Source organism: Schistocerca nitens, chromosome 10, assembly GCF_023898315.1.
Source record: "Schistocerca nitens isolate TAMUIC-IGC-003100 chromosome 10, iqSchNite1.1, whole genome shotgun sequence".
In the NCBI taxonomy this organism is placed as follows: Eukaryota; Metazoa; Arthropoda; class Insecta; order Orthoptera; family Acrididae; genus Schistocerca; species Schistocerca nitens.
The window spans coordinates 37390830-37405185 of record NC_064623.1 but is presented as its reverse complement, the minus strand read 5'-3'; the positions used below and the strand labels follow the sequence as shown (position 1 = coordinate 37405185).

Genomic DNA, 14356 nt, shown 5'->3' with positions numbered 1-14356 from the left:
GTTTGTAGCCCTTCCATTTATTTATTGATCCATCTTTAAGCATTTACATGCAATCGATGTCGTCATGAGTAATGTACAATTTAAATCTTAAGAAATATAACTATTGTGAGGTATCACACAAAGCTAAAGTATACATTTTAAAAGAACATACATAATAAATGAACACATTTGATACATAACTAAAGTGTGCATTTTAAAGAATGGCATAATAAAAGAAAACATTTCATACATAAGGATTTCTCCACGTTTAACACTTGAATGTTAATTTAGTAATAATGTTATCCTATTTTTTGCCCAGTTGTCCTGTCTCTAGATTCGCTACATTTCACATAACTTTAAGTCTGTTGTTGGAATTACTGATTTCTGACAATGTTCATGTGTCCTGATTTTTTAATAACTTTCGTTATTAATTTTAGGTAGTTTTTGTAGTGTGCAACAACTACAGGATATCTACTTGTTCTTGCCAATGGATACATTTCTCTCTTTCTTTCACAAGATACTTTAATCTCTCTAGTGCTCCATGGTCTTTTACATGGCTCTTTAATGGCCTTTCTGATTAGCTTATGTGGAAAGCTATTTTCAAATAATGATATGAATTTATCATGGGAAAGATTAAATTTAACATCAGCATTTGGTTCATTACAAATTTCCTCCCACTCCTCTTGTAAACCATTTATAAAAACATTGTCATGGAATCAGTAATTATTCTAATTGATTCCTACTGAGGAGTATCAATACTGTAAGGTATTATCTTGGTTATTCTAATTAACTCTGCATCAGGACCAAAGTGAGCATTTGTTACTGTGTGTACAGTTATTTTCTTGATTTGAGCTTTATCAAAAAGAAATTTGTCTATTACGGTCCTATTGGCTTTATCCACTTGTGTTGGAAAGTTAATTACAAAGGGTAAAAAAGTTTAGGTGAAAGAAAGAAAGGAATGATACATAATTTCTGAAGATATAAATAAAACACAAAATAATTGAAGGTATGTAGAAGTTGAGTAATATCTCAAATGTCTTGTGGAAAATACGTCTCCAGTTTACGATGTAGCAACAAACTAGCAAAAAAATTATCTCTGGTTGTTGCTACAGCAACGAAATGGAATAACAATCTGATACTGTTGATTTTGTGTTAGCAAGAAAACTATATTAGTACCTGGATACTAATAACAAACATTCCCAACAAGAACATGAGACTGCAGAGATAATAGATATAGCACAACTATATATTTAGATATGTAGCTACATGAAATATGGTGCTCACAGTATATGAGCACATGGTCACATAACAATGAAGTGTACACAGCTGTTTTCAGATCCTACAGCAAGCACCTCAGTGGATAAATTTCATTATTACATATGCTGTATTTAGTAATGAAAAATCAGGAACATAAAGATTCAGAGGAAAATCTTCAGGAAATATGTGAACAACTTTAAGAAACAGAAGAAGTTTTGTATAAGGTGTGTTCGTAAAATAATTGTGTTTTGAGAACAAGAAAGTGTGCACCTCTTGCAAAACAGTTGGGTGTCTGCGATACAAATTCACTTCTTGTATTGCATCTCTCTCGGCTGTTGTGTTCAGAATAACTGGGTGGCCATTGGTTCATATATTCTATTCAGGAGAATATTTGATTCTTAGAAGCATCTACATTGGAAAAACAGGACACTTCAATATGTAATGACTGTCCTGTAGAATAAAACAAGACATTTTGAACTGCTCAGCACAAAAATCTTGCACCGATCCACATGAATCCCAGCCACATTTGAAAATTCTTGTATTTAACAACAAATAAAAACTCTTTTTATGATTACTGTATTGGTAAATTACTCACTGCTTTGGAGAATGTCAGACAGCAGATGGAGCGCTCAAACTCGCCTATGCCAATCACTGCGACAGTGGCCAGGCTCACCGAATTCCAGATCCGGATGTGAGGCTGTGTCGGGAAAAGCTTCCATCAGTTAAAGAAATACATTATTTTATTTTACCAGATTCTGGATGAGAATGGTATGTGGAGATGTAATTAAGGTTAAGAGAGATAAGTGGCTGTCAGGTGTGGCTGTTTTTTCTGTTACCTAACTCTGTACATAATATGAAACAGAACTCCAAACTAAGAATAAGAAAATAATTATTTCAATAGTTTATAGCCAACCATTTTAAGGTATTTTGTAACACAGAAATAAAAAAAAATTCACATTAATATTAAATATGTTTTAACCGCAGCTATCACATGTTTTTCTTATGTTCACACACTGCTTTACATACACTCACGATGTGTATCTTTCATAAAAATCTACAAACTGAATTACTATTCTCATAATTTATATCTTGACATGTTATTTATGTGTGTTACTGAAACGATAAAAATAACATTAGATATTTATTTAACATAAAGCTCTTAGAAGTACCTGTTAATTGCATAGTCAGAATTATTTTTTTTAAATTAATTTAGTTGATTTCTTTAACACAAAGTCAGTTGCCCCATCACACAGACCAGACCTCCTTAGCTTACATAATAAATGTTAAAATTTTTATGAACACACATTGAGTGGTTTGATTTTAATTTAAATTATAGTTAATTTTTTTATTAATTTGAGTACACATGTAGTTCCTCACACCTCCAGATAAATATGTTATTATTCAGTAATATGAAAATATTGTAGAATTGTTCAGTTAACTTATGCCAGTGATGAGAGTGTGTGAGTCCTGCTGTGTTATTTGACAGACAAAGAACAATGCCAGCTTAAACTCAGATTTGCTATCAAGACCTTTCTCTCCAATGGTGATACATCCATATAATTAATTACACAGTCTCTTAAAATAAATAAAACACCTAACATATGCGGAACATCACTAGTGCACTGTGTACCAGTACAATTTTGTTTCTTGCGTTTAAAAATACTTTGGACAAAAGGCCAGCACCCGAAACAAACACCTGAAGCAACACTGGTGTGACACAAATAAAATAAAAAATATAAATAGAGAACTCCTGAATTTTTAGTTTTCAGAAAATTCATTAGATTAAGAATCAAGCAGGATCAAAACTACAGGAGCCGCAGGGAAAACAAAATATTTTTCCATTGGTGACAATTTTATGGGCATTAGGCCATGGTCTACAGCATGTATCTGTCCTTAATGTTTGACCTCTAACTACAGTAGACATCATCAGAAGATATTAACACCAAGATAACTTTTGAATGTATAATTCTTTAGCAAGTATCGACTACCAAACTTTTTTGTCTTGTTAAGTAAGTTTACCTCTTAAAATTAATGAGCTATGTCTTTATAGTTTCAGATGATGTCTCCTGTATTTGTAAATGAGATGTTATGCACAGAAACATGCTTTATACTATGCCTAATGCCCATAAAACAAAGATACAAATACCATTGGTGAAAGCCTGCTGTGTTTGATCAAACTCTATCCTTACGTTTAGAAAAATGCAAGGTGCAGGAAAGAAACCTGAAAGTGATATAAATTCTCTTCTGTCAGATGCATCTAAAAAACAAGAGATAATTAACTACAAATTATAAGAAAGTGATGTACATCATTGATGTCAGTAGAAATTCTTCCCCCCACCCCCGCTCCTCCCTTCCTAGCCCTCATTCCTCCGAAAACAAAAGTGCTTGATTAACAGAGACACAGTGGAGTAGGAGCAATACATTAAAAGCGAGAAAGATTTCCATAAAGCCCAGTCATTCCTTAAGATGTAAGGTGAACATCCAGAACTAGTAACACAAAATTTCAGGGAAGAGACACAAAACAGCCAAGGCAGTAGGAGGAAGACACATAAGACAGGACAGGGCATTCCTCAGGCAGTAACATACTGACGTACCCACATCTCCGCCTCCGGAGCATTTCTGTCAGGCGGTGGATTCAGTCTCCATGACTATAGCATAACAACAGAGAGAAAACTCCTTTCATTGTCATAACTCTTACTTCACAGCTTTCATACTCCATGCTGCTTGCACGTACATACATACATACATACATACATACATTTATTCATTTATTTTCATTTCCAAACATTTTGACAGCATAATCCACATCCTCCAATACAAACAATGAATTTTTATGTTAATATATACAACTAAAATAGACCACTATAATGGGATTAAAGATATATGAGGGGATGTCTTTTCAGAAATGCTGCAAAACATAGATGCCCAGAAAGAATTTGCACACTGCAGCTGCCTGTGTACCGAGTTTTAACTTCCTGGCAGATTAAATCTGTTTGCCAGACTGGGAGAAGAAAGCGGATTAGGAAATCAGATCTCTTACAAATTATATTTAAATAAAAAACTATCAGTGAAATGGAGAGGAGAAATTACCAACTGGGTAGAACTAGGAAAAGTACTAAGAAAAGACTCCTGTGTCTCCTACCCTTGTAGAAAATATGACTAATCACTGCCCAGTAGATGATAAAGGTGTAAAAACAAAAGGAAGAAGAATGTAGTGTTTGACGTTTGCAGATGACATGATCCTTCTAGCAACAGGCGAAAAAAAGTTCAGGATATAGTGGATACCATTTAAGCTAACTGCATGATTAAAGGAATAAAAATCTGCATGGAGGACGCAAAAGAGGAAGTAAAAGATTGTAGATAATGCTCAATGGAGAAATATTAGAACATGTCCAAAACAAGATACAAACCAATGAAGAGTAGCACAGAAATTAAAAACAAGATAGCAAAGGAGAATTTTTTGCAGCAATATGTATGGAGTGTCCTGCTGTATGGTGCTGAAATATGGGCAATGAGGAAGGAAGGCAGATAAAGGCTGGAGGCTTTTGAGGTGTGGACATGGCAGAGGATGGAAAGGATAAGATGGATGAGAAGAATGAAAAATAAATAGGTACTGAGAAGAGAAGAAGAGCAAAAATGAATGTGATAAAAAGAAAGAAAAGAAATGAACAGGGCATACATTAAGAAAGAAGAAGGAGGAGGTGGTGGTGGTGGTGGTGGTGGTGGTGGTGGTGGTGGTGGTGGTGGTGCCACCTGACTGGGAATTGAACCCAGAACCTTTGCCTTCACAGGCAAATGCTCTTACTGACTGAGGTACCTGGGCAAGATTCATAACCTCCCCTCACAGTTTCACTTCTACCAGTATCTCAGCTCCCACCTTCCAGGAGTGCTGGTCCTACATGATATACAAAAGAACTTCTGTGAATTTTGGAAGGCAGGAGAGGAGACAAAAACAAAAGTAAAGCTCTGATGACAGGTTATGAGTAATGCCTAGATAACTCATTTGGGTAGAGTATTTACCCGTGAAAGGTAAAGGGTCCAGGTTTGAGTCTCTGTCTGGCACACACTTTTAATTTGCCACAAAATTTCATTGTTTAACTTGTTCCATCTGAAAAAAGTATAAATACAACACTTTTAAGTAACAATCAGCTGTGTAATCTTTGTGTATGCCAGCATTTTCCATTACATGTTGAATTCATGAATTGTTTAATTGCATTAAACTTAACTTCTTGTTCTGATGGCTGCCAATGAGTCACATCAACTAATATGTAATTGCACAGAAATATAACTCACTACCATGTATTGTTATTGTGTTTTTGATGAATAAGAAAGGTTGGTTCTTATTCTAATTTAGAAAGTACTGATAATAGAACATATCATACGAGCTTACCTAATGTGGGCTGTTAATCTGAACATAGCCGCTCTTAATGTAGACCGCCAAAATTGGAGGATATTTAGATCTGACTTATTTGTACAAATAACTACACACATTTTTATGATTTATTGCTTCACAAATACTGAAAACTTACTAGTGTGTTCCTAGATAGTACTGGGTATCTTATGTCAAGAACAGCTTTGGATGTCACTGTGAGCCAATGACTGTCACAATATACTTGATAAGGAATGGACACAAAAGAAAGTCCAAGGAAAGTTATTTACTACAGAACACATATATTGCTAGTCACTTAAACTGGAACTCCTGTAACAAAAGTTAAATGTGAGCGATATGGTAGTTATTAGCATTTCAACACAACCACATGAAGTAAAGCAGTGCTATCTGCATTCTTTAGTTAAGAAAATATGTAGATGGCTTCTAACACCCAAATCACTATTTAAAATGGTGTTCATGGGAAGATTCTACCAAGAAGGAGAAATGTGTATGAGGAGCAGTCAAATGAAATCTGAACGCCCATTACAACAGGTCCATGGAATGGTTCCATTCGAAAGTAATCACCACATATGTTAAGACATTTACCTACTGGAAGGTGGGAATCAATTCCTGTTTTGTAGAGCACAGTTGGCTGCTAATGGATCGACAGCCGCACTCACTCTTGCACTTGCTTGTCTAACTGAAACTGACATCCATACACATCTTTCTTCACGTCACCAAATATGTGAAATATCACATACCACAGTGAAAGATCTGGACTGTATGGAGGGTGTTGCTGTGTTTCCCAACCAAATCACTGAAGCATAGCCTTCGTCCAATCAGCAGTGTGGAGGCGGGCATTTTCACGCAACAGGACAATTCCGCCTGACACCATTCCGACAGAAAACGATCAAGCCACTAGTGCAAATACTCCACATCTCCCCTGCCAAAAGAAACAAAGCTATTCACACAAGAACCAGTAAGATTACGATGACCTCCTTCGACTGCAGAGACCCTGTGATGGTTGAGTTCCTTGTGCATGGAACGACTATCAATGCGCAGCACTATGAAGACTCCTTACAGAGACAGCAATGCACCATAAAGTCAGAATGCCCACGAATGCCATCAGAGGGAATCATCATGTTGCAAGATATAGCCCCCCCCCCCCCCCTCCCACTGCTCTGCCAATCAGACGAAGGCTATGCTACAGCAGCTTGGTTGGGGAATGCTGCAACACCCTCTGCACAGCCTGGAAGTTTTATGGTGTAATTGTCACATCTTTGGCGATCTAAAGAAAAACGTGTGTTGACATTAGTTTCAGATGGACAAGGAAGTGCTGGAGTGGGTGCAGTTGTGGCTCTGTCAACAACCAACCACCCACATTCTATGAAACAGCCATTGATCATATCGTCTCTAAGTGGAATAAATGTAGTAATACCTATGGTGATTACTTTCGAATGGAACCATTCCACAGTCCTCTTCTGATTGCTGTTTGTTTTCATTTGATTGCCCCTTATACCAGCACGTCAGGCTTTGAAAGAGCTGAGATTGTGGCCTAGCAAGATTATGATTTATTTCCACTACATTCCTGCCTGCATTGATCATGATCACAGAACCATAATTTGAAAAGGAAATCAGTGGGCTCTAGAAGACCATATTCTGTTTTGTGCAGGGTCTTAAGAAGTCTCATGTGAATAGTGCATCAAAGGACAGACATACTGTTCACTCATCTGTGCAGCTGTGTAATTCACAAAGAGTTAGGAAATGTGCTTGTCTGTAGCAAGACAAGTCATCACATAGACTGTGCAGCGATAGCTGGAGCACCACGGACTGTCAAAATGGTAACCGCTGTCGCAGTTTTCTCTGACATGGCAACAGAGAAAGGGCACTGACAGTTTTACACCCAACAACAGTACTGGTCACATCATCAGTTCGTGTATGTGGTATTACTCAGTACTCAGTAATGACTCTGGAGCACACCACTATCACTGCATCTCTCTGTTCACACATCAGGGGAAGCTGCAACAATGGCTGCCTTACCAACAGTCAACGTTGTAGCATTGTCCGTGTGGCTTTGATGTTTGTCATGTGTTGACTTCGTGGTGTTGCACTTTTGATGCCCATCAGCGTAACACACACACACACACACACACACACACACACACACACAAATTGTTCTGCTGGACACGTATAACAGAACAGATGCCACACACATTTCTGTGATAGCATGACAGCTCCACGACATTTGGTTTAGTGCGGATACACTACTATCATTGATGTGTGTGTGTGTGTGTGTGTGTGTGTGTGTGTGTAAGTAGATTGGACACATCCATTCATACATACCATGTTAACTATAGTTTAATGGCAGCAATGCTGATATCCATTAAACACTATTTTCAGCACCAGTCTACATACTTATATAGAGCATGGAAAACTACAAATGAGTACCATCTTCTTAAAACATTTACTCACCCTGCCTTCTCGGCGGTCGTGCCCAGCTGTCTGACCTGTTGCTACCAGCAACTTGTTTGGATGGACACACAGGCTGAAAAGAAAAATTTAAGTGTTGTGAGCATATATTAAGGGGACATGCAAACTTTTGGACAATCTTTAGTCCTGTCAGCAGAAAACAGTCTGGCAGTGGGGGAGAGGGGGAACAGATGGAGTCAGAGAGAGAGAGAGAGAGAGAGAGAGAGAGAGAGAGAGAGAGAGAGATTGGGAACAAAATGTTTGCTGAAACTTCCTGGGGACACTAGGTGCCCCTTAGTATTTGCTACCTGTGGGACAATGAGATTTCACTGCACTAGCAGTGATATACTAACCAGGTGTGCTGCATAAGACCTTCCCTACAAAATTTATAGGGTAATTTTAAGAAAAAAACCTTAAGAATGAGTGCGTGTGTATGTGGAACAAGATATTTTAGAAGCAAATCAGGAACTTCAATTTTGGTGAGCCACCCCTTTTTGTATGGAGTAGACGAATGAATTATAGGCAACACACAAGGCATACCCACGCCACATGCCTACCACTCATCTGGGGCATAAGCAAGTGGAAAAGGACATCTACTGTCACTGGAAAGCGCCAGCGAACTTTTGCCTCTAACGAAATTTGTTCCCTGTGATGGGCTGTATCACAAATAGACATCTGACGCAAAGACTCTGCAACACCCTGGCCAACAATTTATCCATTAATTAATGTCAAGTGTTGACAGAAGTGTTTACTTATGGTATTTGTCTGATCCTTTCCTGATCCACTTGCAAATAGGGCGAGGGAAAAATGACTGTCTATATGCCTCCGTATGAGCTCTAATTTCTCGTAGGTTCATGGTTCTTACGCAAAATGTATGTTGGGAGGAAAGAATCTTTCTGCAGTCAGATTCAAATATCATTCTCTAAATTTTCTCAATAGTATTTATCAAAAAGAACATCGCCTTCCCTCCAGGGATTCCCTAAAACTTGTGTCTTGTTTGAACCTACCGGTAACAACCCTAGCACCCCACCTCTGATTTGCTTCAATGTCTTTACAACAATTCTCACATAATTGTTCCACTTCATATCACTTTTCAACATAACATCCAGATATTTAAATGACGTGAATGTATCGAGCAGGACACTGCTAATGCTGTATCCAAACATTACGGATTTCTTTTTCCTGCTCACCCACATTAACTTAGACTCTCAACAATGAAAAATCCAGTATGGAATAATGAATAATGACAATATTATGCAAAGGATAGACTGCTACTCAACCCAGAGTGGATATTCTGAGACACAGAGAAGCATACCAAAAAACTATTAAACAAGTGAGCCTTTTGGTCTGACACACACGCACATGTGCGTGCAACCATTGTCTCTGCCTCTGCTCACTGAGGCCAGAATGCACGAGAGATGTGCTAGCGCGCGCACGCTTGTGTGTGTGTGTGTGTGTGTGTGTGTGTGTGTGTGTGTGTGTGTTCTACTTTAGAAGAAGGCCTTTTGGCTAACAGCTCACATATTTAGCAGTAAGCAGATTGCAGGAGTTGTCCAGAAATGAAGAGACCTGTACAGTATAGACTAGTATAGAGAGCTGCATCTAAACAATCTTCACAGTGAAGATGACAATAATAACCAGAAGTTTCATTCTGGAAAAACAACAACAATGACAACAACAACCAAGAAACAAATTTCCTTCTGGAAGCACCAACCTGCTTGTGGTATGTTAAAGGACAGCAGTAGGTCTCTACAAAGTGGTTGCAGTCAGGTGGCAGCACTCACCTCTTGACGTCGTCAGTGTGTCCCAGGTAGTGCCGCTGGCTCTGCTCCTCCACGTTGTGCAGCACCACCACTGCCGCCACGAAGTACACCATCTCACCAGTTGGCAACAGCTGCAGGTTGTAGCGACAGTCCCGCCCTCGGTAGCCGTACCTGTTGTTCGTCAAGGACTTCCCCACATTTTGTTTTAGCAGTGGTAACAAGGAGGAGGTAACAATGAGAAAAATACTGAGTAACCAACAAAGGTAAACATATCCTATCTTCTTTCCGGCATGCATCAGGGGTAGTATTACATGCTTGAAAAAAAAAAAAAAAAGGTACGGCCAAACTTTCAGGAAACATTCCTCACACACAAAGAAAGAAAATATGTTATGTGGACATGTGTCCGGAAATGCTTACTTTCCATGTTAGAGCTCATTTTATTGCTTCTCTTCAAATCACATTAATCATGGAATGGAAACACACAGCAACAGAACGTACCAGCGTGACTTCAAACACTTTGTTACAGGAAATGTTCAAAATGTCCTCCGTTAGCAAGGATACGTGCATCCACCCTCTGTCGCATGGAATCCCTGATGTGCTGACGCAGCCCTGGAGAATGGCGCATTGTATCACAGCCGTCCACAATACGAGCACGAAGAGTATCTACTTTTGGTACCGGGGTTGCGTAGACAAGAGCTTTCAAATGCCCCCATAAATGAAAGTCAAGAGGGTTGAGGTCAGGAGAGCGTGGAGGCCATGGAATTGGTCTGCCTCTATCAATCCATCAGTCACTGAATCTGTTGAGAAGCGTACGAACACTTCGACTGAAATGTGCAGCAGCTCCATCGTGCATGAACAGCATGTTGTGTCGTACTTGTAAAGGCACATGTTCTAGCAGCACAGGTAGAGTATCCCGTATGAAATCATGATAATGTGCTCCATTGAGCGTAGGTGGAAGAACATGGGGCCCAATCGAGACATCACCAACAATGCCTGCCCAAACGTTCACAGAAAATATGTGTTGATGACGTGATTGCACAATTGCGTGCGGATTATCATCAGCCCACACATGTTGATTGTGAAAATTTACAATTTGATCACTTTGGAATGAAGCCTCATCTGTAAAGAGAACATTTGCACTGAAATGAGGATCGACACATTGCTGGATGAACCATTCGCAGAAGTGTACCCGTGGAGGCCAATCAGCTGCTGATAGTGCCTGCACACGCTGTACATGGTACGGAAACAACTGGTTCTCCTGTAGCACTCTCCATACAGTGACGTGGTCAACGTTACCTTGTACAGCAGCAACTTCTCTGACGCTGACATTAGGGTTATTGTCAACTGCACGAAGAATTGCATCGTCCATTGCAGGTGTCCTCGTCGTTCTAGGTCTTCCCCAGTCGCGAGTCATAGGCTGGAATGTTCCGTGCTCCCTAAGATGCCGATCAATTGCTTCGAACATCTTCCTGTCGGGACACCTTCATCCTGGAAATCTGTCTCGATACAAACGTACCGAGCCACGGCTATTGCCCCATGCTAATCCATACATCAAATGGGCATCTGCCAACTCCACATTTGTAAACATTGCACTGACTGCAAAACCACGTTCGTGATGAACACTAACCTGTTCATGGTATGTACTGATGTGCTTGATGCTAGTACTGTAGAGAAATGAGTCGCATGTCAACACAAGCACCGAAGTCAACATTACCTTCCTTCAATTGGGCCAACTGGTGGTGAATCGAGGAAGTACAGTACAGTACATACTGACGAAACTAAAATGAGCTCTAACATGGAAATTAAGCGTTTCCACACACATGTCCACATAACATCTTTTCTTTATTTGTGTGTGAGGGTGTGAGGAATGTTTCCTGAAAGTTTGACCGTACCTTTTTGTAACACCCTGTGTGTGTGTGTGTATACAACACAATTACCTGAATGGGATGGGAAATTGGTAGAAGGGGCGTACATGTATAGCCAAACAAATGATTACAGTTTCAGAAAAACTGCAAGATTTGTTCAAGAGAAAGAGCTTCAAAACTTCAGCAAATCAATAATATGCTGGCCCACCTCTGGCCATTATGCAAACTGTTATTTGGCTTGGCTTCGATTGACAGAGTTGTTGGATGTCATCCTGAGTGGTATCATGCCAAATTCTGTGCAACTGATGTGTTATATCATCAAAATCCTGTGCTGGTTAGAGAGGCCCGCCCACAATGCTCCAAACATTCTCAATTGAGGACAGGTCCTGTGATCTTGCTGGCTGAGGTATGGTTTGGCAAGCACGAAGAACAGCAGTAGAAACTCTCGCCGTGTGCAGGCAGTCATTATCTTGCTGAAATATAAATGCAGGATAGCTTGCCACGAGAGGGAACAAAACGAGGTCTAGGATACTGTCAACGTACACTGTGCTGTAAGGGTTCTGCGGACAACAACCCAAGGGATGCTGCTAAAAAAAGAAATTGCACCCCGACAATCACTCCAGGTTGTCAGGCCATAGGGGGTGCTAGTCAGGTGGGTTTCCCACCACTGTCCAGGATGTCTCCAGACATTGCTTCACTATTCATGAGGGCTAAATTTGCAGTTGGACTCATCACTGAAGACAATTCAACTACAGTCAATGAGATTAATAGGTCTTGGCGACCAGCGAAGACGTGTTTGGAGACATGTTTGGCGATGCCTCAGGCAGCAGTAGGATACCAAACAGATTGTCACCTGCCATATTGCCCCAACCATGAGTGATGGTCTGAGGTGTCATTCCTTTTGATTGCCATCCACAGCACCATTGAACCACAGTGTTATGTCAACGATATAAGGCCACCCTGGCCTTACATTTCAGCTAGATAATGCCCACCTGCACAAGGCGAGGGTTTCTACTGCTTGTCTTCATGCTTGCCAAACCCTATCTTTGTCGCCAGCGTCACTGGATCTCATCCAATTCAGAAAGTTTGGAATGTTATGGGTAGGATTGTCCAATCAGTTTGGAATTTTGTTGATCTAATGTGCCAGTTGGAAAGAATTATGTTCAATATCCCTCAGGACGACATCCAACAACTATCAGTTAACATCAAGCCGAATAACTGCTTGCATAGAGGCCAGAGGTGGATCAGTATGATATTGACTTGATGAATTTGTAAAGCTCTTTCTCTTGAATAAATTGTTCAATTTTTCTAAAACTGTAATAATTTGTTTCTGTGTACATGTACATCACATCTATCGATTTCCACCCCAATTGGATAATTCCTCTTTTTTTCCATTAAGTGGGGGAGGTTGTGTGGGTGGGAGGGGGTGCTCACTGTCAGTACTTATGAGGATATTATTGTCACTAAACTGGTCACAGTACCTCACACTCTGCTCTACCTTCATGACAAATCCTACTGTAATTACAACATTTTCTGTTCCTTACTAAGGTTACCAGTCAAAATATCAGAAAAAGAAATGATACTCCTGGATGCACACTCTAAAGATGATGGAATATTCTGTCCACCAGGAGCACTTAAAAAAGTGTGTGTGTGTGTGTGTGTGTGTGTTGTGTTTGTGTGTGTGTGTTGTGTTTGTGTGTGTGGGGGGGGGGGGAGGGGGGGGGGGTAACATTCTATTAGTTGGAGCAAGGAATTTCAGGAGACTGAACATGGGTAGGGAGGGTGGAAAATCTGGAAAAAGAAATGCAAAGACTCAATCTAAATACTATTAAGTCAGTGAAGTGAAATGGGAAGAAGAAGGATTTTTGTTCTGAAGAATACAGAGTAATACCAACAGCAGCAGAAATGTAGAAACAGTAGTAGAATTTGTCATGAATAGGTAGGCAGGGAAGAGAGAGAGTTATGCAAAGATTTCAGTGCTATGATTGTTCTCACCAAATCCACCCCATAGACCACTGCCAATTAAAAGAAAACCTCTGGCACCATCAAAATGACTACTTCATGTTCTGTGTTTCAGACATGGGGCACCCTTCACTAATTGATGTCTGCTTCCATGGAAGAGTGTGGTCATTGCAGCAAACAAGCACAACCTCACAGCATGTGTCCAAACTTCCAGTGAACTTACTGGAAATACTGGCAAGTGTGGCTTAATTTTAGTGCAATGTACTGCAGAAGATTGTCCAACAGCCTTGCCACAGTGGGAACACCAGTTCCGGCAGGGCACCGAAGGTAACTGCGATGGATGACCATCCAGTTCTGCCAAGCACTATTGGCAAATGAGGTACATGCTGCCCTCTTGACACCAACTGAGGAGCTACTTGACTGAGGAGTAGTAGCACTGGCCACAAAACCTGACAATGTTTGGTAGAGCAGTGTGCTCACCACATACTCCTCCATATCTGTATCTAGTGACGCCTCTCGACTGAGAATGACAAGGTGATCCATCAGTACCGATGGGCCTCCTGAGGCCTGTTCAGATGTGGTTTAGTTTAGTACTACACAAAATTGTCAGTGCCCTTCTCACCAATAGCTTCAAGAACAACTTTGGTACAGTTCAAAAGTTGAACCACCCTACCATAGTTTGAAGACGCACA

At 40.1% G+C, this 14356-nt stretch overlaps 1 protein-coding gene across 7 annotated transcripts in view; it reads right to left on the bottom strand.

The window, feature by feature from the left end:
- LOC126210649 (echinoderm microtubule-associated protein-like 2) overlaps window positions 1-14356 on the bottom strand; it is a 664635-nt gene that overhangs the window by 51339 nt on the left and 598940 nt on the right. For 5 of the 7 annotated variants that reach the window (XM_049939974.1, XM_049939973.1, XM_049939977.1 and 2 more), the window contains 4 exons: window positions 9859-10008; window positions 8078-8150; window positions 3831-3884; window positions 1832-1933 (listed from right to left, as the gene is read on the bottom strand). In XM_049939974.1, coding sequence (XP_049795931.1) covers window positions 1832-1933; window positions 3831-3884; window positions 8078-8150; window positions 9859-10008 — 379 coding nt within the window. The remainder of the gene's footprint in view (window positions 1-1831; window positions 1934-3830; window positions 3885-8077; window positions 8151-9858; window positions 10009-14356) is intronic. The other 2 variants (XM_049939976.1, XM_049939979.1) reach the window with 1 other exon arrangement.